Source organism: Rhagoletis pomonella, unplaced genomic scaffold (assembly GCF_013731165.1).
Source record: "Rhagoletis pomonella isolate Grant_MI unplaced genomic scaffold, Rhpom_1.0 Rhpom_scaffold_00001, whole genome shotgun sequence".
Lineage (NCBI taxonomy): Eukaryota > Metazoa > Arthropoda > Insecta > Diptera > Tephritidae > Rhagoletis > Rhagoletis pomonella.
The window spans coordinates 22,517,754-22,540,226 of NW_023458555.1; the positions used below are offsets into that span (position 1 = coordinate 22,517,754).

At 31.6% G+C, this 22,473-nt stretch overlaps 1 protein-coding gene across 6 annotated transcripts in view; it reads left to right on the forward strand.

Annotated features, from left to right (window-relative positions):
* The window catches only part of LOC118741251, a 49,469-nt gene that overhangs the window by 13,318 nt on the left and 13,678 nt on the right, over window positions 1-22,473 (forward strand). For 4 of the 6 annotated variants that reach the window (XM_036473162.1, XM_036473177.1, XM_036473185.1 and 1 more), the window contains exons 2-5: window positions 1,406-1,588; window positions 5,605-5,817; window positions 12,816-12,885; window positions 13,863-13,972. In XM_036473162.1, coding sequence (XP_036329055.1) covers window positions 1,498-1,588; window positions 5,605-5,817; window positions 12,816-12,885; window positions 13,863-13,972 — 484 coding nt within the window. In that variant the 5' untranslated portion in view covers window positions 1,406-1,497. Of the gene's footprint in view, window positions 1-1,031; window positions 1,149-1,405; window positions 1,589-5,604; window positions 5,818-12,815; window positions 12,886-13,862; window positions 13,973-22,473 lie in introns of those variants that run through there. The other 2 variants (XM_036473169.1, XM_036473200.1) reach the window with 2 other exon arrangements.

The window sequence follows — 22,473 nt, forward strand, 5'->3', positions numbered from 1 at the left end:
AATTTTGGAGCTGCAATTTTCATATCAGCCGCAGCAGCAAAAGTTTTCAAAAGCTAAAGCTACACCGAAAAAACGAAATGAAATCTTTAAAAATTTTGTAGACGTGCCAAAAAATTGATGAGCGCTAACAACAACAATTCAACGCAAATTCAAGCACTATTCATAGCGGCTTAACACGGAAAGCAGCAAAGGAGGAGCAAAGTATTTTTAAATTTTTTGTGTGCTAAACATTTTTTCGTGCGTAAACCAGAAAAAAACGAATAAAATTTTAAAAACAAAAATTATAGAAAAATTTTCAATTATGAAAAGGGTATAGCAATACAATAAAATCTTCCTCAATCCCTCAAGCATGTGAGCCGTTCGGGTGATCGAGCACCAAAAAGATCGACCTCTGCAAGTGGCCACAGCACACTCATGTATACCGTTACATACAAACATTATTTGTGTGTATAATTATTCTACTCAAAACGACCCACCGTTGGCGGCGCGCTGTGAAAATATTCAACTCAAGGACATTTAAAAATAACCGTGAATTTTAGCTGCCGCTACTCGCATAGCCGCTGCCACTGCGGCCCCATACAACAACTACATTAACCGCTAATACCACCGCTTATGTATGTATGTATGTATGTCTGTATGTACGACAGCAACACAACCAACCACCAGCCAGAGGAGCATCATTATTACCAACACCTTCAACACTTAGCAAATAAACAATAATTTCCGCGAGCGTTTTTTCAACACGTACGCTGAGGAAAATAAGCTTTTTTTGCTATTGTTGTTTTTGTTGTTATTCTTGCTGTTGCCCACCCTCGCTTGCCGCCTCACGAGTGTAGCACCTCAGGCGCTCTCACTGCGACGCTCAACGAACTGCACACAAAAAAATATTTTGTTGCGCGTGTAGCATAACTTTTCTTCGTGTGTATGTGTGTGTGTATGTATGTAAGCGCGAAATTGACGAATCATTTTTGAAAAGTGTGAACATTCATTTCACTATACGTGAAATTATATTTTTAGTGTTCGGTGATCTTGTCGTCTTTGCGAACGTCGACAATTTTCTGCGTGTTTTTATTTCCTTAGCCGAAAAAACTGGAGCAGAATTACAGACAAATAAACGAGCAGACAGCAAAGAGCTTAGCATAAAAAAAGTAAAATTTTTTATATATTAATTTGAAGTTTCAAACTTGACAAAAAAAAGCGGTGAAGTGATTGGGAACCATGATTGAACTATTAATTTAAGAAAAAACTTATAAAAATATTTACATATATATATATATATATTTTTGGTTTAATAAGTTCCATTCATTTTAAAATTTAAAATTATTTCATATCTATAACATCCATTCACTTTAATCGTCGTTTTTAATTTATCTCTCTCTTCCTTTGCTTTTTTTATTCATTGCAGCGAACGAGATATTTGACATCGAAACTCAAAAATCTTAAAAATATATAAATTAGATTTCTTGTTCTGTTACAAGCAACAGCAAATCTATCAAAATGTTTAAAAACCATTTGGAAATGATTGGTCGCAATGAGACCCCCAGCAAGAAGGCGAAATTCTGGCAATCTTACATCAGATCCCTGAAGGGTAAGTTTATGTAGCAAAATTGGAATTGAGGAAGTTTAACAAAAATGTATGCACATATCGATTGCTGAGTGGAAGATCGACCTACATATCTCGGTAGCCAGTTCGAAAACACGCTATTTCAAAAAACGTTTAAAGAGCGCTCTATTTCAAAATTTTATTGAAAAACACTCTATCTCAAAATTTGGTTAAAGCATGTCCTATCTCACTTCAAAATATAATGAAAATGTGCTCTGATAGGTCGTTTTCGAATCAGCAGCTGAGACAGGGCATTCTCCTGAGATAGGTCGGTTTTCCACTCAGCAGTCGATATACAATTATACATTTATATATATATAGATTTATGTATATCAAAACACAGAATAATAGAAAGTCACATTAGATGACAATACCTAATAATCTACTTAATTATTACACTAAAAAAAAAAATACTTTTAGCAGCGCGTTTCTTTCAATTGCCGTCTTTTTTTTATTAAAATCTGTAATAACTTTAATGATTTGAAGTCGTCTGGAATTTATTCGGATTCTAGCAAGCAGTGTTGCCACTTTAAGTAAATTGTTCATATAAAAATTATTCGTAAAAGCTACCCAGTAGTGCCACCTTTCCGACAAAAAAGAAAAAAATATATATCGGAAACGGTTCACGTGGTCCAAAGTTACCGGATAAAAAAAAATATTCCAGATAATTGATAACCTCCACTTTTTCTGAAGTCTATGCTTTTACCTTGCAAAGATTTAAAAGGTCATGGTAGGCGGGCGCAATCACAAGTAATGTGTTCTGAAGTCACAACCGTCTTTAAGACAAAACCCGCATTCTGGCTTTGTGGTCAGAAAATATTGGGCACTTAGCACTAAATAGGTTAATAAGATAATGGGTGTGTTCATAAGTTTCCCTCGACTCTGTTAAACTGTGCTAGCAATAACCTCATTTTCCTCAGTAAAATTGTTTGGCAATGCCTAATTGGCTCTTTATAAGGATAGCAGTCACCTATTGGACCAGTGTCTTCTGACAAAGTCCGTACTGGTTCTGTTTCGGCATTTTCCCAAATAAAATTTACTTTTCATTGCTGAACAGAATAGGACACGATTCACGGTTCCACGGATTAGCAATGCATGTCTAACTCAAAATATAGAAAAATAATAATTAGAGAGTTGCCACTTGTTTGAAAATTTCAGTTTTAGTAAATTGATAAAATAAAGTAAATATTGCAATATGGCTCTCGAAAGAAAGTGGCTTAAGAAGGGTTTCAGCTCAAAAATTTTAGCGCAAGGTGGCCACCTGTTTGAAATTTAGAACTTAATTTAATTGATTAGGTGAATAAAATATTGTAATGTGGGTAACAAACTTAAAAGGTGAAAAAGGTGGTGCCTGCTGAAAATATTTTTAGGAGGGTTGCCACCTGTTTGAAATATTTTATTCAATATGGGTATCAAACTAAAGGTAAAAGAAGCTATATTTGCTTATAAACACGTTTGGTTGATGTAACCCCGAAGGCGTAAAAACTCCAAATATAGGCCAGTGAGGCCCAAAAGTAATTCAATTTACATATCAATGATGACAAAAAGCCAAATGCCGGCAATTTTCTGCTCTAAACTAAAAAACAATCCAACTATTCAGGCACCAGAGCTTTATTGCCCCAACCACTTATTTTTTATCTCTTCGAATTTTACCAATTTCACCCAACAATTGATAATCTGCAACATTGATTGAGGTTGTAGTTCTTGGTGCCATCCTTTTCCAACCAGAAAACTGTTCAGCATCTATTTAGAATCCAAGTTCGTTCCCGGCCGGTTCTCCACTTTACTTTACTTCTTATTTCTGAGAAGTTTTATATAAGTACTTTCCCCGGATACACAGTTCAATAGCATTCAATAGTTTTTTTTTTGCAACAAAAACATGCTCACATAGGATTAGATAACATAAGGCCTTCTACATACCTACAACATCAACAAAAATAAATAGAACTGAAGAATTTATTTTGGGGCGCCATCAAACAATTTTTCGTCTATGAGTGCTTTTATCTTCGTTCATATACATACATACAGCAAACACAGATGTGTATTCTTGTACACAAACCATGTACATTTGATCTGTTGCTCGAAATAACGTCGTTATGCATATGTTTAGCGCGCGATCGGAATGCCTGTTGAAAATTGAAAAAAAATAAATAAATTGTTTTATTATAAAATTTTACGTTCACTAGCATACACAGACATACCGCTGATAGAGCTAAAAGCTGAACTAAAAGCAGCCAATTCGTGCTATTTTCGAAACTGCAAACCAACCCAGTCCGCTGGCAAACAGAATGTTTTTTTTTTTTGTTTTATTGACTATTTAGTAAAATACATAGAAATTTTCTACATATGTATGTATGTGTATATTTTCCACATCCTAAAGTCATAAAACAATATTCCGCACAAAAAAGAACATGAGCACGAAAAGCGATAAAACACATAGAAAGACGAAAATTTTAATGAAGAAAAAAATCCTCAAAAGCAGCCAAAAACTATCACTTCTGCGAAGATATGCGTTGGGATTTATGTGAATGACCAACAAAAATTTGGCCAATAGCCAAAATTGAAAAAGTGGCGAATAAACAGGCAGAGAGAGAGAGAGAGAGAGAGACAAAAAAAAAATTAAGGAATCTGTAGGCGCGCTGGAATGCAAAATTGCCGATACGAAAATTGAAATTTATTTTAGTATACAAACCAATTTATTGTCAATACTTTACGTGCTAAATGTTGCAGAAATAAGCCAAGAACTTTACATTAATGTAACCAAAACAAAAAAAAAAAACAGAAATCGGCAACTGCAATTTGAACAAAAATTTCTAAATGCACAAGGCACAAGCGCACATAAAATGCAAAAAAATATGTCTAGAGTAGTGCTAAATCTGCGAGCGATATAATGCTCAGCACTTGCATGCCGCAGGCAGAGGATGCACTCACATGGCTGGCGAGTTTTGCTTTATATCTCTAATTTTAAGAGATTTTAGTGCTACGAAAATTTGGGGCTCTCATGGCTTATTTAATTTTTTCGTAAATTTTTTTGAGCTCAATTAATTTGGGTTGCTGCGTATATGCATTTGTATGAGATTGATATTTATATACCTGGTGGACCTCCAGCGCATTTTGCGGCAGATATGAATAAATATGTATTCTATGCATAAATATAGTTGGACCTTGACCTGCTTGCGGATACTGAATACTGAATAGCTATATGTGCAGAAGAAGTATTGAGACTAAAATTAGAGTTGCTTGGAAGTTTGAGGGGAGAATTTTCGTACTTAAAATAGCACCTTAAGTAGGAGTTTAGAATTTTGAAAACAACATGCATTTTAATTAATACCAAAGCATACATACAGCTGCGGGAAATCAAATAGTACCACAATTCAAAATATATCATTTAAGATAATAAATTTCTTTTAAAATATATATAGTTCGATTTATAACAGAAATCACATAAATAAAAGTTTCAAAGCTTGCAAATATTTTACAACAACCAATCAAATTTCAAAAAAAATTTCATAAAAATTTCGAACTAATTATTAAGAATTTTAAGAAAATTTTTGAGTGGGCAGTTTCATAGCCCATTAAAATTTACTATAATAAATTGCAAGTTTCATGTCACTAAAAATTACCGTTGGTTTTTTAGATTTTTTTTTTGTCGAGGAAAATACTCAATACCTGCTCCAAAAAGATTTCTAAAAAATCAATGGTAATTTTTAGCGAAAACTTTCTGAAGTTTGAAGAATTTTTGTGAAATTTGTGCAGGCTCTATTTCTGTTTTAGATCGATCTACACTTTTAATGTCATTTATTAGAAATTAATAAATAAACACAAGTTGCTAACAATATAATTTTTGAGTTTTGCTGCTATATTATTGCACGCAGCGGTATATACAAAATAAAAATCAACGATTCTTATTTTTTTCCTAGTGTAAACAGGCATTATATCTTTTTATGACTCCACATCTTATCACTTCTCTTCGTCGTTGTTTTTTTTTTCCTCTTCCACAGGTTCCGAAGATATCCGTGCCCATGAGACTCCACGCGCCAGCCGCCCATACAGCTCGTACTTGGACTCACCAGCCACATACAGGAGCATCTTCGATACGCCAGCCACTGCCAATGAGCGTGTGCAATCGCATGGCTACAGATACTTGCCTGTGAGCAGAGACACTTATGGCTATTCGCCACGTGCCATCTATGATCATCATTACAGCAGAACAAGTAAGTGTTTGTGGGAAAGTTGACCCGAGCAGTTCACACAAAAAAAAAAAAAAACAAAACAAAAAAGAAAAAAGAAATCAGCAGTTAGGGATGTGCATTAGAGGACACAGTTTATTAAAACAAATTATCGGAAAATAAACTGATGTAATAATTTTCAACGAAGTTGATTTTAACAAATTTAATTAAAAAAACACGATATTTTTTTTTTTTTTTTAATTAAATATACGATAGTTGTAAAGTTATCGATTTCTTAAAATTGTTAAAGTACTGCGTTTTATTATGTTTGGTAAAATTAACTTTTTTTTTAATAAATCACAAACTAAGACTTAAACATATCGATGGTCCTCTGCAATAACGAGACAATACAAAATTAAAAAAAATAAATTCACCTACTATTTTTAGTGGCTCATGCATAATACTTACTTTTATTAATAATTATATTCGTTGATTAAAGGACGTTTTACATTTTTCTTTTGACAAACATTTCCTTCCCACGAAATGCGGACATATTTTTTTGATAATTTAAACTAAAAATTTGTCTACAGTTTAAAAAATTTTGAGTTTTTAATTTTCCTATCACTTTAAGATTACCATTTCATATTGAGTTGAAATCCATACGTAAATACATAAGAGTCAAATAGTAAATCGAGCATAAAAATCGATATCGATAATTCATAATGAGGAAATTGTTATAAAGTTTTTTTTACAAAAAAAATTTTCTCGGTTCATAATTATCGGTAGGCCATAATCGATAATTTAGAATAGTTTTATCGATGTTATTTGATACAATTTTTTCTTCTAAAGCTTACATTATTTGTGCACGGAATGTAGATTTTGTATTTCGAGCAACTATTCTAAATTTTTTTCGATATTCTAAAAAATATTTAGCTTTAAATTTGCATACCTGACCCCAATTGACTGACCGACAGCTTTGAATTGCAATAGAAATGAATCGATGAGTAGATAAAAGTGCACCGATGAATAGAAAAAATAGATAAAAGTCGATAAAAGAGTTTAAAATAATTCTGCACAAAAATCAAAGATTTAACGACCAAAAATTTATCGATAAATATATGAAAGATATACGAGAATTTTTAAAGAATTCTGTTTTTGTTAAACATTTCTTCATTGATTTAAAAAAAAGTAAACGATACAGATTAACACCCAAATTCGAAAAAAAAAGAGTTTAGCTGTTTTACAAATGGAAAATTTGTCTAAAAATGTCACTTTATAAAGCTCTATAAATTTATTTTATTTTTTATTAATAAGATCATTATTTTTATGAAAAATTAGAATTGTAAAATTGAAAAAAAAAATTGTCCCATATTTTTTTAGTTGCACATCTCTAAATCGCTGATTTTCAAAATTTTCTGTTCAAAAGCAGCTGCTGTTTTACATTAATAAACATTTCAACACCTTTCTTATGCTTATTTTAAAAATAAAAATAATTATATGTAATTAATAATAATTTTCATTGCCAATTTACTCATCATCAGCAAGTCGAATAGGCGAATTCATAGCACTCTTAGACTGCTGCAATCATAGTTCCCCAGCTGCATCACAGCGCATACCTAATCGTACATATTACATATGTATATTTCGTGCGAATTTTCACTGCCATAAGTATTCACTCTATGTCAAGCATACCCGCGTCATTTAAAAAAAAATAAATAAGAATTGTAGGTACATTTAATTTTTGCTACCACTGTAGTGCTCAACCACTCATCGTTCAGCGCATTGTCAATGGTAAAATACATATATAAATATATTTGTATAAGTACATACATACATATATATAGATATATTATATAGAAACGTATGTATGTACATATATACATATATATCAATGTATGTGGTATGTTCATAAATTGACACAGCATATGCGTCATTCAACAAATATTTGCAACACCTCACAAAGGTGTTGCGAGTTGGCAACATTCACTCGTTCAATGTGCATCACCATTTTTCATTACCACCGCGAATACAAAAAAAAAAAAAAAAAAAAATTAAAAGGAAAAAAAAATAAAAATTAGGAAATTTAAATAAATAGCAAAATTTTAAAAGAAAACAAAAATACAGTCACAGGCGAGTTTTGCGCGCAGCCAAAGGAAGTCAATTCACAATCGGCTATTCGTCGTTTCCAAATGATTTAATTTTTATAAAAATAGCATCAATAGCAAATTACGTCAATGTAGTGTAAGCGTATGTGGGTGTGTGTGTGCTTTTTGTGTTTTTTTTTTGTCTTTCAGTTTAAAGAGCAAATATTACTCAACCATTGAGAATGTTGCATTTTTAGGCACTGCGTAGCCACGATAATGGGGATTATTATGAATTGCATGGTTTTTTCGGAGAAAGCATAATCTATTGCAATTTTTATGAGTAAAAAGGAACTTTGCCCTTCTTGAATTATTCATTTCAAAAATTTTCTAGTTCATTTTAATTTTCTCGATATGCAGTCTATTTGATTATTGTTCCTGCTCTGGCATTAAGCTTTTTTTTACCAAGCAAGTTCAATATGTAGTATATATAAACCTACGCCTTCAAATGCCCACAACGAAGAATAATGAAGAGCAGCAGCCATTTTCCATGATCATCACTACGATGTAGCTAATTTTTCTCTAATATTTAACACATATGTATCTACATATATCAGTTGTATATACACATATGTATGTTTGTGAAACACACAAACAATTTTTTTTTATCTGTCATACACAAGCATCACTTTATATAAGTGCATACTTAGCAAGTATGTATGTATGTATATGTAAGCCTTTTTTTCATGGCTCTTGGCAAAATTTCTTCTTCATTTTTGATATCAAATAACCGGCAGCAGGCGTACACACGCCTACGCTTGCTTCTTTTGCCAATAATATTTATGTTGTGGATGTGTTGTATATGTTTTAGTATACTAAATACTAAATTTGAATGCCCATACATGCACATACACCAGGCGACAAATGAAAGTGTAAACCCTGAAACATTGTTTTAATATAATATTTACAATTATTTTCATGAAAAATTGTTTGTATTAATTACTTATAAAAATATAGTTCATTCTATAATATAAACCATATAAATCAAAAATTCACACTTTATATATAGATTACAAAAAATACTAAAAATTTTCAACCTTTTACTCAGAATTTCTAGAAAATTCTCGAGTATGCATTTTTGTAGCCCATTCAATTTTACTCTAATGAAGTGCAAGTTTCAAACGGCAAAAAAATCTCGTTGATATTTGAGATTTTTTTTTGTGAGAAATTTCTTTCCCACTTTTTTCCATATAAGCACGAATTTCTTATGAAATAAAATACGGGAGGCCGTTGACAACAAAATTCAAAAAATCAACGCCAGTTTTTATAAATTGCACTAGTTATATATAAAAAACGCAAAAGCAGTCTAAAAAAAAAAATCTCAAAAATGAACGCGATTTTGTAGCCGGTTGAAACTTCCATTTCATTAGACTAAAATTGTAAAAGTGTGAAACTTTGATTTATATGGTTTATATTATAGAATGAACTACATATTTATAACTAATTCATGCAAAAATTTTTTCATGAAAATAATTGTGAATATTACATTAGAACAAGGTGTATACTTTCATCTGTCGCCTAGTGTATTTATGTACATAAATATCATCCACATGCTGATGCTGCGTCTTATCTCTACAGGAAAATAAAAAAGTAGCCTCGCTTCTGTTTGAAAAGAGTAGATTTGTGTGCGCTTAATTTAAAATGTGTGCACATGATTAAGTAAGCCTTTTGATGGATGTTATACTTTTTTAACATGACCTTTTATAAAGAGCTTACAACAAAATAAAATTTTCCAAAGCAGTCCTTGCCAGGTTGGTGGTAAAAGGCACATATACATACTACCACTTAGCAGGTGTGCGGTCGGCGGCATAGCTAAAGGATAGAAAGATGATCGGGTCTTCTGTCCGCATAATCACACTCCCGTAAAAAGCTTCTCAAAAAACGCCACAAATTTGAGAAAAAGCACTTAGCCCTTAGCTCAGAATTGCTCTATCACATCAGGTTCCTTAAATATTCTTACCTAAAAATGCGAAAAATTTCGGTTTGGCCTTTTTACTGGGTTATTTGGCATTACAAAGTATATTTTCTGTCCCTTAAAATACCATTCAGTTCGCTCGAATACCTTTTTTTTCAACAGGGAAATTTTGTTTTCAGAATTTCAAACTACTACTATTTCAAACTACTACGGTTAATTTTTTCCAAGGCTAAAGCTCAAGCTCGGTTCCACAGTTAGGTAATTTTGAAATTTATAAAGTTTTTTTCAGCTGAGGAGTGTGCTGCTTGTGTGAAAATGTCCCTTTATGAAATTTATGCGTATGTACTTCTCAAATGTCATATAATAAAACTCACTAAAGTGAATAGTAAGTTTAGGGCTCCTTAAAAGCCTGTCAGGCTAGTCTCCGACCACTTTTTTGGAGATTTTTGTAGACCCAATTGTTTTAAACGACAAACGGTAAATGAACATTTAAAACCGATTTATTTGTATGTTTTAAGAACGAAACAAAGCAAAATATAATCCCAGTCGTACTTGCCTTTAAATCGTCAAAACACCCCTACAATATTTTGCCTTACATTTTTTCCCAATTCAGGCTTTTTATTGGACAATGAAATTTTGCACAAAAAAAAAGTAACAAGATGTTTCTTATTTTTATTCTTTACATATTTTCTCCACAAAAAACACAAAACCCCAGAGCCCGTATAAATGTATTCTCGCAGCTCAAGAAAAAAATTAAAATTAAAATTTAAAAAGAATTTCTTTCGTGTAATCTCTTGAGAGATTTCTTTCGAATAACCGGTTTAACTAAGTATTAACTTTAATTATTTTGTTCAAATATCTTCACAACTGGTGCTGGTGTATTAAGGCACAAACAGCAGATCGGTTCATGAAAAATATCTCAAATATATATGTACATACATAGATACATGTTCCTACTCGTTTTTGTATACAATTTTGTGTATTTGAAACCGCTGAATAAATGTGTATAACGGGGATTTGAAATAAATAATTTTTGAAATTCATAATCGTGTTTGTTAGTTGATCAATTCATAATTTTAAATGTTTAACGGTTAATTGTTTTATTGTTCTTAATAAAGTGTTGCATGCAAAAGTTAAATAGTTACACTAGTTAGTTTTTATTAGTTTTTCATTGAGTATTAGTAGACGGACATACATATGTGCGTACTTAGTATGTACTTAAACACGAATACATACTTTAGATTCAGCAAATTTCTACTGCAACAGCAGCTGCTAAGCAGACAGCAGGCTACTACAGCGAGTTTGCACTGCGTACAGGTACTGATAAATTTTTTTTTAAATGTTTACAAAATAAATTGGTTTTTTGTACTGAAAAAGTACATAACTATTGTTGTTATTTTTGTTATACGTTGGCCCCTTTTCCTGATAAAGGTATTCTCTGAAATTTCATTTTGATTTGCGAAACCTCGATTTATATAAATTAATGAAAAAGACTAATTGTTTGCTGAAATTGTATCTTGTTTTTCAAAAAGTTCGTTAAAATTTTGAGCCGTTTGAAATCCGTTTATACGACCAATAGTTATTCATGCATACCCATATTCATGCATTCAGCTTCATACAACTTTTCGCATTTATGTACCTGCATACCAACATTTTTGTTTCATTTGCAATTCGAACAACTTTTTACTTGTTCATGTTATGCCCACATCTGTGTGGCCAATTTCGGCGATAGTAGCAAACATTATAATACAAAATTTAATCAAAAATTACATTTATAAAACTAACAAATGAAATCTGAAGCGATTTATCCACTTTAAATTATTTAATTTTATATTTTTTTATTTAATTTTATTTTATTTTTTAATTTTTATTTTATTAAAATTTAATATTTTTTTAATTTTATTTAATTATATTTAATTTTGTTTATTTTTTGTTTTTTAATCTTATTTGAATTTATTTCTTTTTGTTAAATTTAATTAAATTTAATTTTACGGAAATTAGATTAATCTATGTTTATTTGATTTCATTTCATTTTTTAATTTTATCTGATTTCATTTTATTTTGTTTCATTTTATTTTCTTTTATTTCCTTCAAATTTTATTTTGTCTTATTTTTGTTTATTTATTCTATTTAATTCTATATTTTTATTTATTTTATTTTATTATGTTTAAATTATAAACGTTGATATATGTATAAATATAATAATAAAATAATTTTATTTTGTTAGTGTTTTTTATTTATTTTACTTTATTTTATTTTTATTGTGCTGCCCCTGGTGGCAACCACTCCTAATTTCCTCCTGCCTACCTTATTAATTAATTTAGTTTAACTGTTTAGTTATTTTATTTTCCTTAATTTTTGTAATGTTTTATTTAAAATTTAATTTTATTTCAATAATTTTTTAATCTTTAATGAAATTATTTTTGTTTTATTTTAGTTTAATCTTGTAATAACTTTTAATTTTATTTGGATATTTTTTTTAGTTTGCTATTATTATAATAATTTTTTATTTTGCTTTTATTTTTTAATTTTATTGCGATAATTTTTAAATTTCTTATTTTATTCAAAATATTTTGTGATTTTATTTTATTTCATTTAAATTTGTAATAGTTTTTTTTAATTTTTTTTTATTTGAATTTGCGATTTCTCAAGTAATTTCAATTACAGTTTTTTAACTTTTATTTTATATATAACATCATAATCATATATTAGCTTTTTCGAAAAAACAGCAAATTAACCTAAACATTCTTTATATATTTTTTCTTTTATTACCATAAATCTCGGCGCTTTTTAATGCTTCTTCAATACCGCAAACGCTTCTCTGCTTTTTGTATATCGTATGTATTGCTTTGGAAATTGCCTACTTTCGAATTTTTGAGCCTAAATGCTTTATTATCTTCACTGTAAGCTATACTTCTTAGATTTGCAATTTTTTTATTTTTTTAAATATTTTTTTATATTAATTCAATACCTTCTTGTGGTTCTAGTTCCAGCCAACTACGACGCAGAGAGGGCTTGGAATGATCACTTGAAGCGCATGCAAGAAATTGAACGCAGGTGAGTGAGAATAAAATTTAAAACACTTGAACACTTCTATGTTTAAAATTTCTCGCGACTCCATGACCCTTTACTAAAATAATATCTATTCCAAGAACTTTTTGGGGTAAAAAAAAATCAGAATAGAAGAGCTCTGAATAATTTTTTCTAAGTCAGACTAGGCGGTTGTTCCCGGTTGGGGTTATATGTATTTGGACATAAGTGAGGTCAAATTAAGGTTGTGATATTACGCAATTGTAAACGGTGACCACGAATATACGATTGCTATTATTTATACCCGAGAATTGCGATTGAAGAAGAATTCGCAAGTCAAGATATTTCAGTCTTAGATTCGGCATAGAATAAATTGTTGACGAGATTCCACCTCAGATGTGATTTAAGGTCATACTTACCCCATTAAAAGCCAGAGCCGCTTTTAACTGCCTATTTAGTCACCAGGTTAAGGTTGCATTAGGTCAGCTCATAAAAAGCTTCCAGAAATTTATATTGAACCATTAGTACGATTTTTTCCCAAAACCATTATTTCTTAAAAATCAGCGAAGAAAATCTTCATTCAATTAAAATGTTGGGACTTTTCATAAAACACTGCTGCAGGGAACTAGACAGTACCAACGCCATTTCTGCGTATATTTTCTGTTTTACCCAGCAGGTCATTTTTTGAGCACCTGGTCTCCTGGGCTCCTGGTATTTACACAAGCCCGAGATTATTCATAATAGGTGGGGAATATTCCCTTAGTTTTTGATGGTTTTCCATATTCCTAAGGATCGTTTGATTCTTCCTACAGATTTTAATCTGTTGCACTTGCAGCCCAATCCGATTGTATATTTCCCTACACAATGGATTGCAAATAAACAAAAGCAAAGTACTTAAAGATGATTCAAATTTTAAAAGAACGCGCCGATTATGCTTATATTTATAACCATAAATCGCTACCAAAATGCATAGTTAAATAACCTCAACTAAATCTTTTCTCTAGATACCCATCTCGTTATGGTCTCTACCTGAAGGACAAGCCATACACACCAAACGCTTTGGTGCCCTTGGAATACGAGCCAGAAGATAAGCTGCTCCAAGAACTCAACAAGGGTAAGGAATTCTAAATTTTAAGTAAAAATAAAAATCAAACAAAAAAAAAATCAACAACAAAAATAAATACTCTACTAAAATAACAACGACAACAAAGCGTAACAAAATACACAACAGTAAATGTAAAAAAATTTCTAAGTAAACCGAACAAAGAAAAAGAAAAGAAAAAAATATGCAAAGAAGGAAAAAACGAAGAATTGATAGATAATTACAAGCATTGTAAACACGAGCAAGAAATTTTTTAGTGAAAAACAAAAACAGCAAAAAAATAGCATATCCTCCACAATGAAGAGAATTTTTTCAAATTCACCAAACAATAAACTATACAAATGTATATTTAACATCTTACAAAAAAAATGTTAGCTCACTCAACTAAAATTGGAAAGTTCTTATTAGAGATATGTTTGTATGAAAATATTGCGAAATTTTTATATGGAAAATTTTTGTGTCGAGTGAGCGGACAGCAGCCAACAAAACACACAACTTAAAACCACTACCAATTGGCGTTTCGTGTACATATTTGTGTTTTGTAAATGTCACTTTTGCCGCCTAATACACATCGAATTTTTGCAAATGGATTTTTTCATAAAATATGTATGTTTTTTTTGTTTTTGAATATATTTGCAGCACGAAAAATTTGAGCAAATAGCCATTGTTTGCTAGCAAATCTACACAACTGCACAAAAGTTCGTTTATAGAAATGCTACTAAATGCCAACACGTAAAAACAATTTTAATTTAAAGTATTTATGGCAAAAAAAAAAGGAAAACCTTTTTCTGCCTGTAAATGTTGAGATAACAAATACATATACACATATCTCTTAATAAACATATACAAACATATAAAGTAAGTTAGTAGAACAAAAACAAAAAAAAAACACTTGTTGAAACCAAGGAGCTTAAAACTAGAGTTGAGTGAAGAAGCAAAAGCAAATGAAAGTAAATGAAATGCGAGAATCGCAGAATAGAGCACAAATTCGTTAAATGTTTCATTGTATTTAACGTCACATAAAATATGTTTACTTTTAATTTTAAAGAATAAATACTGAACAAAAATAAATAAATAAATTCTTATCTTACATTTAGTTATTTACATAGCTATGTTGCAGAAGGAAGAGAGAAAAAACTGATTAAAAGCTTCATTACAATTTTAAACAAAAATTAGAAAACACACAAGAAATAAGTCGTTTTTATTCAATGAATTCTAAATAAAGATTAATACATATTAATCAAAATAACAACAACTAAATACAGTAACAGTATACATTAATTCTGAATGCTGGGCTTCAAGAGAAATACATAAATAATTGTAAAAAAAGCTAAAAAAGAGAGAAATAGCGCGAGCAGCTAATAGGATTTATGCACAATCTGCTAGAAAGAGCTTTCGGTAGTTGAAGCTTAAAAGTTTGCTCTTTCAAAAAGGACCAACTAGCTTTACGTGCTTTCAATCAATCATTAAAAGCTAAAAAAAACTTTAAAACCCTGAGAGAGCTTTCATCATAAGCCCCTCTATACCAGTTAACACCAATGCATAAAGCACGGGCGGAGTTTGTCGAAGCCTTATAATGCGCGAGCACAGTATAAAAGCTCTCTTAGCTTGCCGTTTACATTGTTAAAGCTTTTATAACGTTTAGCCAACTAAAAAGAAGCTGCAAAGCTCATTTTGTTCTAACACAATACAATTTTGTATATCAAATAGTTCCAATGTGATTCCTATTCGAGCTTTATAAGCTTAAATACTTTAAATTTTATAATAGTGTTGATCCGAGCGCGGTTCTAAGTGTTCTGTGGCAGAAATATAGCCTAAAGAAAGCTTACGAAAACTGGGCACGGATAATCAGCTGTGCTTTAAATCGTTGGTTGGCCAAAGGCAGAGCTTTATTGAGCTTTCTATGCTTAATAGACATTCAATGAGTAAAAGCTCTATCCTTCTTTTTCCATTACTGCTATAAACTTTTTGTTCTATCAGTTATCCAGTAATGCATTTCTTAAGCTCTTTTTGTGGCTTTATATCGAGCTTTATATGGGGATTCCACACTCTCATCAGTGTTCTCTTGAAGCCCTCAATTCAAACTGTCATACATAAATTCATTATCGTTACTAAACTATTATTAATTATAAGCTACTTACATAATAACATTAACAACAGTTGCTAGGGAGACATAAACAATATATAGAGTTTAGAAAACAGTGCCTTTGAGCGATTTCTTAAAGCCTATATTACTAGACAATATTATTTAAAGGGGAAAATAGCAATGCCTGAAGTAGATTTAACCTTTTGCAAGATAAATACATATAACTATTCGATGTTTTCTAGTCGTCAATTCGTAGAGAATAAAGCTTTCAAGAATTATTGTTAAGTAAATACTTTGTGAGCTTTTAAAACAACTTTATTTAAATAGAAAGAAAATAATAAGCTTACTATTCATGGAATATTCATTATGTCTCCAGCTTTTTCCAACAAAGAAGGTTTAAGAACAGCTTCCATAGACTTCTAGATATTTAAGTTAGAGTAGCGCAGAAAGAGCTTTACTAATGCACATGGAATATATGTAAATAAGTTTAAAAAAGCTCCTTGTCTCTGATTGAAATCAGTCACCACTAAACTTGGCCGGTAAGCCGAGATTTTTAAGCTTAGTTTTGATTCCTTTTTCATTCACTTAAATCAGTAAAGCACATAGAGAGCTTTTAAGAGTAAGATAAAAAGATATATGGAAGCTTAAAAAAGCTTTGCGTGCGGGCAAATTAAAGAGAGCTTTAACACTATATGCTTTCACATAAAATCCAACGAAAGCTTTGAAAAGGCGAGGCAAGCAGAAGAGATTGAGTTAAGAGGGAAATAGCTGGTGTGTATAATTATATTTAATATTTTTATTGAGCTTTGTACCACGATTGTTTTTTAGGAAAAATTGAAAAAGCAACAATTTTTCCTAATAAACAATCGTGGTACAAAGCTCAATAAAAATATTAAAAATAAAATGTTAACAAGCGACAATAACATTGACAAATGGAATTATATTTCTATATGTCAGCATTGCTATAACCTAACTTACTAACATAAGAGTTCATTAAAACTAAAATTTCATTCAAAAATAACACGAAAAGAGAGAAGAAAAAGTCATACGAAATAAGACATGAAAAAACTATTTAGTACGTTAAAAATACTAGCAATACTCTTACATAAAAAATATTAATAATAAAAAATATCATAGAAATAATGCAAAGCAAAATAAATCATTAATTTAACAAGAAAATATTAAAAAAAAACTCTTGTTTTCTTTTATCCTCACCGTCAAGTGACACGGATTTTGGATTTTGAACTTCACTTTACCTGTAGAGGGTTGATTTTTTTCCAATAAAATTTTGTTTTAATTCATATTTTTTTACCATAATTTTAAGTTTTTTAATTTTTTTTTAATTTTTACAAACTTTTTCATTTACTAATATTTATGATTTGTATTTATGTTAAAACTTTTCATTTTTATTTAACTTACTTTCATAGTTCATTTTTCGTTTTACTTTACTTACTTTTCATTTGTTGTATAGTTTCATCTATCTCTTTTTTTGAAAATTTTCTGTACAGTTTGTGTTACTCGTTCTTCGTCCTCCTTGTACATTCCTTAACTCAACTAAATAAACTTATCAAATTCGAAATAAAATCGAAATTAATGCGCAAATCAATACACAAAATCATGCATTGTGCATTCGCCTGTAAATACTGCCAAACAAATAAAAAACTCTAATACCAAAAAAAAAAGAAGAAAAACGCAAACAAATTACAAATATTTATTCACCATTTAAAAAATCGTATAAACCTTAAAAACAGAAAATGAAATATTTAACGAAAAACCCAACCAAATAATAAAGTAGTTTATTTATTGTAAAAATATTGCGCAAATGCATTGAAGCGTAAAAAATTGTTAAATGTGTTTCGTTATTTGTTGTGAAATGTTAAATTTATGTACCAAAAAAAAAAAAAAATATTGTTAGCACAAAACTTCGAATATCAAAACAACGTAAGCCATAATTACTGAGCTTTGCACTTCCCCAACTTTGTAACTTTCAATCACACAAATTTAAATTTTTTTATCGCCCTACTTCTCTGCTGATTGCGCAGCTTGTGTGGCTGGGTAATGGCCCGCCTACTTTTACAACCCAAGTGACAGCTATTTTTGTTCCATTCTTCCAAACCTATTTACGCAGTCTACGCGCTCTTATTAACTTGGCAGTTATGCGTAACACTTTTTTCTTCTTTTCCACAATTGGCAGTTTCAAATTTTCCCCCTTCTGCTGCCTTTACTCAAATATATTTAATATAGTACTCATCTGCAATTTTTCCCAACTGTCGGATTTCTGTTACAATTCCTGCCAAACAACGCGTTGACATTTCAATATCGCTACGATATTGATTTTCGCAATTCATTGCACTCGAGACTTTTGAGCTTTGGCCTGCACCGACGACCCAAGTCCGGCGTTCAGTTGGTCTTCGCGCTAAGCCACAAATGCCCTTATTTGTAATATAAGTGTTATTTGTTTTTGTTTTGTTTTGTGTATTGTTTCGTGTGTACAGTCTTTGTGATTGTCAGGTTATTTATTTTGTCAGAGATTTTAATTTTTATTTGTTTAATAAGTATTGGTTTGAGAATGGAATGTAGGGGAGTAATTTTGGCCCTTTTGCAAAGAGTTGTGTATTTTGAAATAACGGTAAGTACAAACCCGAACACTTATTTATGAATATTAAGTACGGCTTTAGTACAATATTGTCTACAAGTATAGAACTTTAAGAAATTAAGATATGCATATTAGGGCGTTCCTTAAAATTTCAGAATCTAAATTTTTCATTAGGCGCCGTTTTATTTACTTCAACGTCGGGGTTTACGGGTCGTTACCAGGGTTTGAAATATTTAAAATTTGTTTAAATCGCATATATATGACAAAAATTTGACTTCAGCAAGTTTTTATTTTATTAAACTTTTGCTACGGAACTATTTCTATTCGAAAGAAATTTCGATTTTTTTGCCGACTGGATCTTAAAATGTGATATGTCGATGTTCTTACCTCGAGAAAAAACGTTTTGGTTCCAAAGTTTAAATATTTACCTTAAGTCTTCCCATATAGTACTTACCCACTAGATCTCAGTTCCTATCCCCACCATAATGTCAGTAAATTAAAGCTCGCCAAAAACATTAGACTTATGGTAAGGAAGTATGCTGATTATTCGGGTAGAAATATAAAAAACAAGTTTAATTGCCGAATGTACATACATAGGTTTCACCGAATTATTTTAAAAGGGACCCCAAGGTTCGGCAGAAAAATATAAAATAACAAGAACAGTTACTCGTCACGTTGTCTTACTTTTTACGAGTCCTGTTACCCGCCTTGGATGAGGGTTTCGCCTTTTGCGATCACCCACTTTGGAAGATAATTCCGCGCAGATCCGAAGTAAGTTCCTCAAAGCTTAACAAAATTGATTGGGGTAAATGTTCACGAGCCATAACGTAATAATTGTTGTGAACAAATGTACTGTCGTACATCGTCAGCACTCTTATCTCCTTTTTTCCTTTCTGGGTTTCATTTAGTTTTCTTCTTCTTTTAAATGTGACCATAAAATCGACAACTTTTTTACATACATAACGGACCTTCTAAATCCCAGAAAACAGTAGTTTTTATCTTTCTTTTATTTTTTGTACTACTGCACAAAACCATACCTTGACTTGGGTAACTGAGGCTAGTACTGCAACAATCCGCTACACAAATTCGAAAACGCCGTTGTTTTTGAAGTTTTGTCACTATCCGAGTTACCATCACCGTGCTGGCCTTAGACATAATAAGATGGTGCTGAAATCTTCGAACGATCGTAAGAGATAAAATCTACATTTATGTTGGCCAATAAGGCCCTGCATAAATTTAAAATATTTTGATTGTGTGTGTTAATTACAAATTATCTCGAAAAGAACGTATTTTGAAGATTTAATGGGTCTGTGCACGACAGTAATGAAGCAAAAGCCATTGCATTCGGCGAAAAATAATTTTCTTTCACTGGGAGTACCATTAAGGCCTGCTCAAACAGGTGCGGTTTCAAATACCATGGCGGTATATGGGAGCACTCAAACAGGCGCTGTATTGAAAGTGCGGTACAAAGCGGTACATAACTATACCGCAGCGTGCACAGTTGACCGCGCGGTATAAGCAGATATATGGTAAGCAGAGTTGCAGTTAAGAGCTAGAGTTCTACCACATTAGATTAATAAATTAATCATACTGGACTAATATTAATAAAAACTTCAAATTAAAGTTGAAAAAATGTCATTAAATAAAAAATAAATATAAATTTAGAGAGACGAATGCGTTACAAAACAGCGTATAGTGCCACTAACCAGGGCTCGAATCATCACATACGATATTGTACCACTCGTCTCGTAAAAACACTTTTTTCGGATTATGACATACGTGAACGTACTCTTTGTCCAATTGAGCTTATACTTTCTGACATATCACGTAATTTTCTTTCGTTTTCGATCCGTGAACGGATATTAGGATTGGAGCCCCGACCTCGTCGCTCTTCGCATGGCAACACTGTTTCTGTTTGAGTGTCTTTGAGTATATCGTTACCGCGTATCGTACGGGATTATACCGCCATGTACCGTACCCCTGTTTGCGCAGGCCTCTAGATGTACAAGTTAGAGCTAGAAAACTATCGATAGTGTTCCCACTCGATGGTTTATGTTATGCACCATCGATAGTATCGTTCAGTTTTTCAATGGGTAATTAAGTTTACAGTTGCACTTTTATGTGAACTTTTTTCGCTTTATTTACATATTTATATAAAAGGAAAACCATCGATACTATCGATAGTGCGATCGATAGTTTTCCAGCTCTAGTATAAGTCTGCTGCTACAAATTGCTACTTATTCAGAAAAGTCTGCAGTTACCGGCCCACTGGAAATATTTCGGGTATCCAAGTATGAAAAATGTCTTAGAGATATGAAAACACCAACTATTGACGCTTTAAGTATGGAATTATTCAGAGGGCGTACAAAAATTAGAAAACGTTTTTATCTCAAGTACAAAATAATCGACGTCTCCCAGTTTAAAGTTTAAAGTCTCTTCCGTTCCGAACCCAAAAAATTACACACCATTTGATCTTTCCATCTCAGTAAACAAAAGCAATAGAATATGGTCGATGAGTTGCCATTAAAGTAGCCTCGTATCTCAGAAATCACTTATACTGCGTATATCGTAATATAAAATTATATATTATTCTTAATTAACTAAAAAGTACTTAATCTTTAATACTCAGTAAAAAGTTATTATAAAAGATTTTCTGTTATTGATAGAGAGTTGTTTTTGTTAGAGAGTTTTGTTTGGGAGTTTTTTTTTTTTTTTTGAGATACGAGATTTTGCGAATGTACCGTCGATATGTATTCATGCCTAAGGCAGTGTTCACACAGGAAGCGGGACGGAGCTGAGCGGAACCGTTGCGAGATTTCAAATTAATGTAGGTTTATATTCATAAAGCAAACCTTTCCACAAGCGTTTTTGAGCTGAAAGCAAAGCATTTAAATTTTGATTTTACAGCTTCATCTCCGATGCGAACAAAAACTCAAAATAATTAAACTAAAAACTATTTTTCGGTAAAGCAATTGAAACAAGTTGAACAAACATTTTAGCCGCTTTGCATTGAAGGTCGGTTTTGTGATATCTCTACGGCCGATTCGATTCAAAAAGCGGCGCTCCGCTCCGTTCAGTGCGAACAGCAGCAGCTCCGCTCCGCCCTTCCTTGCTTCGCTCGGCGTCTCTCGGCATTCTTTGTGAACGCACTCTAAGTTAATCTACTAAAAGTACCGTTGTATGTGTATGAGAATATTATAGGAAATGAAACCGCAGCCAAGTTTGTAAGCAATGAAACAATGAGGCATTTACTCTACAATTGCCTTTCTTTACGCAAGAAAAGACAGAAATTCCTGGGTATAAGTTTTTTAGATTATCTAAGCGCTCTTGTAAAGTTTAGAATACGGTAGCTGTTAAGGATCGTAGATTCTACGAATTGGTCGCCGCTGCCGTGGCCGAGTACTGCTGCAATTGTTGGGTAGAGTTTCAATATCCAGTCGTCCCTTCATAGCACCTAGGTGGGCTGACTTTCCTCTCAGCTCAGCTGCCATTTCAACCTAACCATGGCCGCCGTAGCCGACTAGTGTTGCAATCGTTGAAATACATTTTCGATGTAAATTAAATTTCAGAATTTTCTTTTGGGATTTCGAAAAAGTGAAACTGCGCAAGTTCTCCATATAAATATTCGGGCTCTAAGAATTTTAATTAACCAACCCACTTACATATCTTCAGAAACATTTCATGCACATTAGGGTGGGCCTTAAAAATATCCCGTACAAAACAAAGGCATCCACAAACATTTCCAATTTTAGGTAAAACTTGAAAAAATTTGTATGTTTTTTTTAAATCGCGAAAGCTCGTCAAAATTTTCACCTCGACCAGCTATAACTC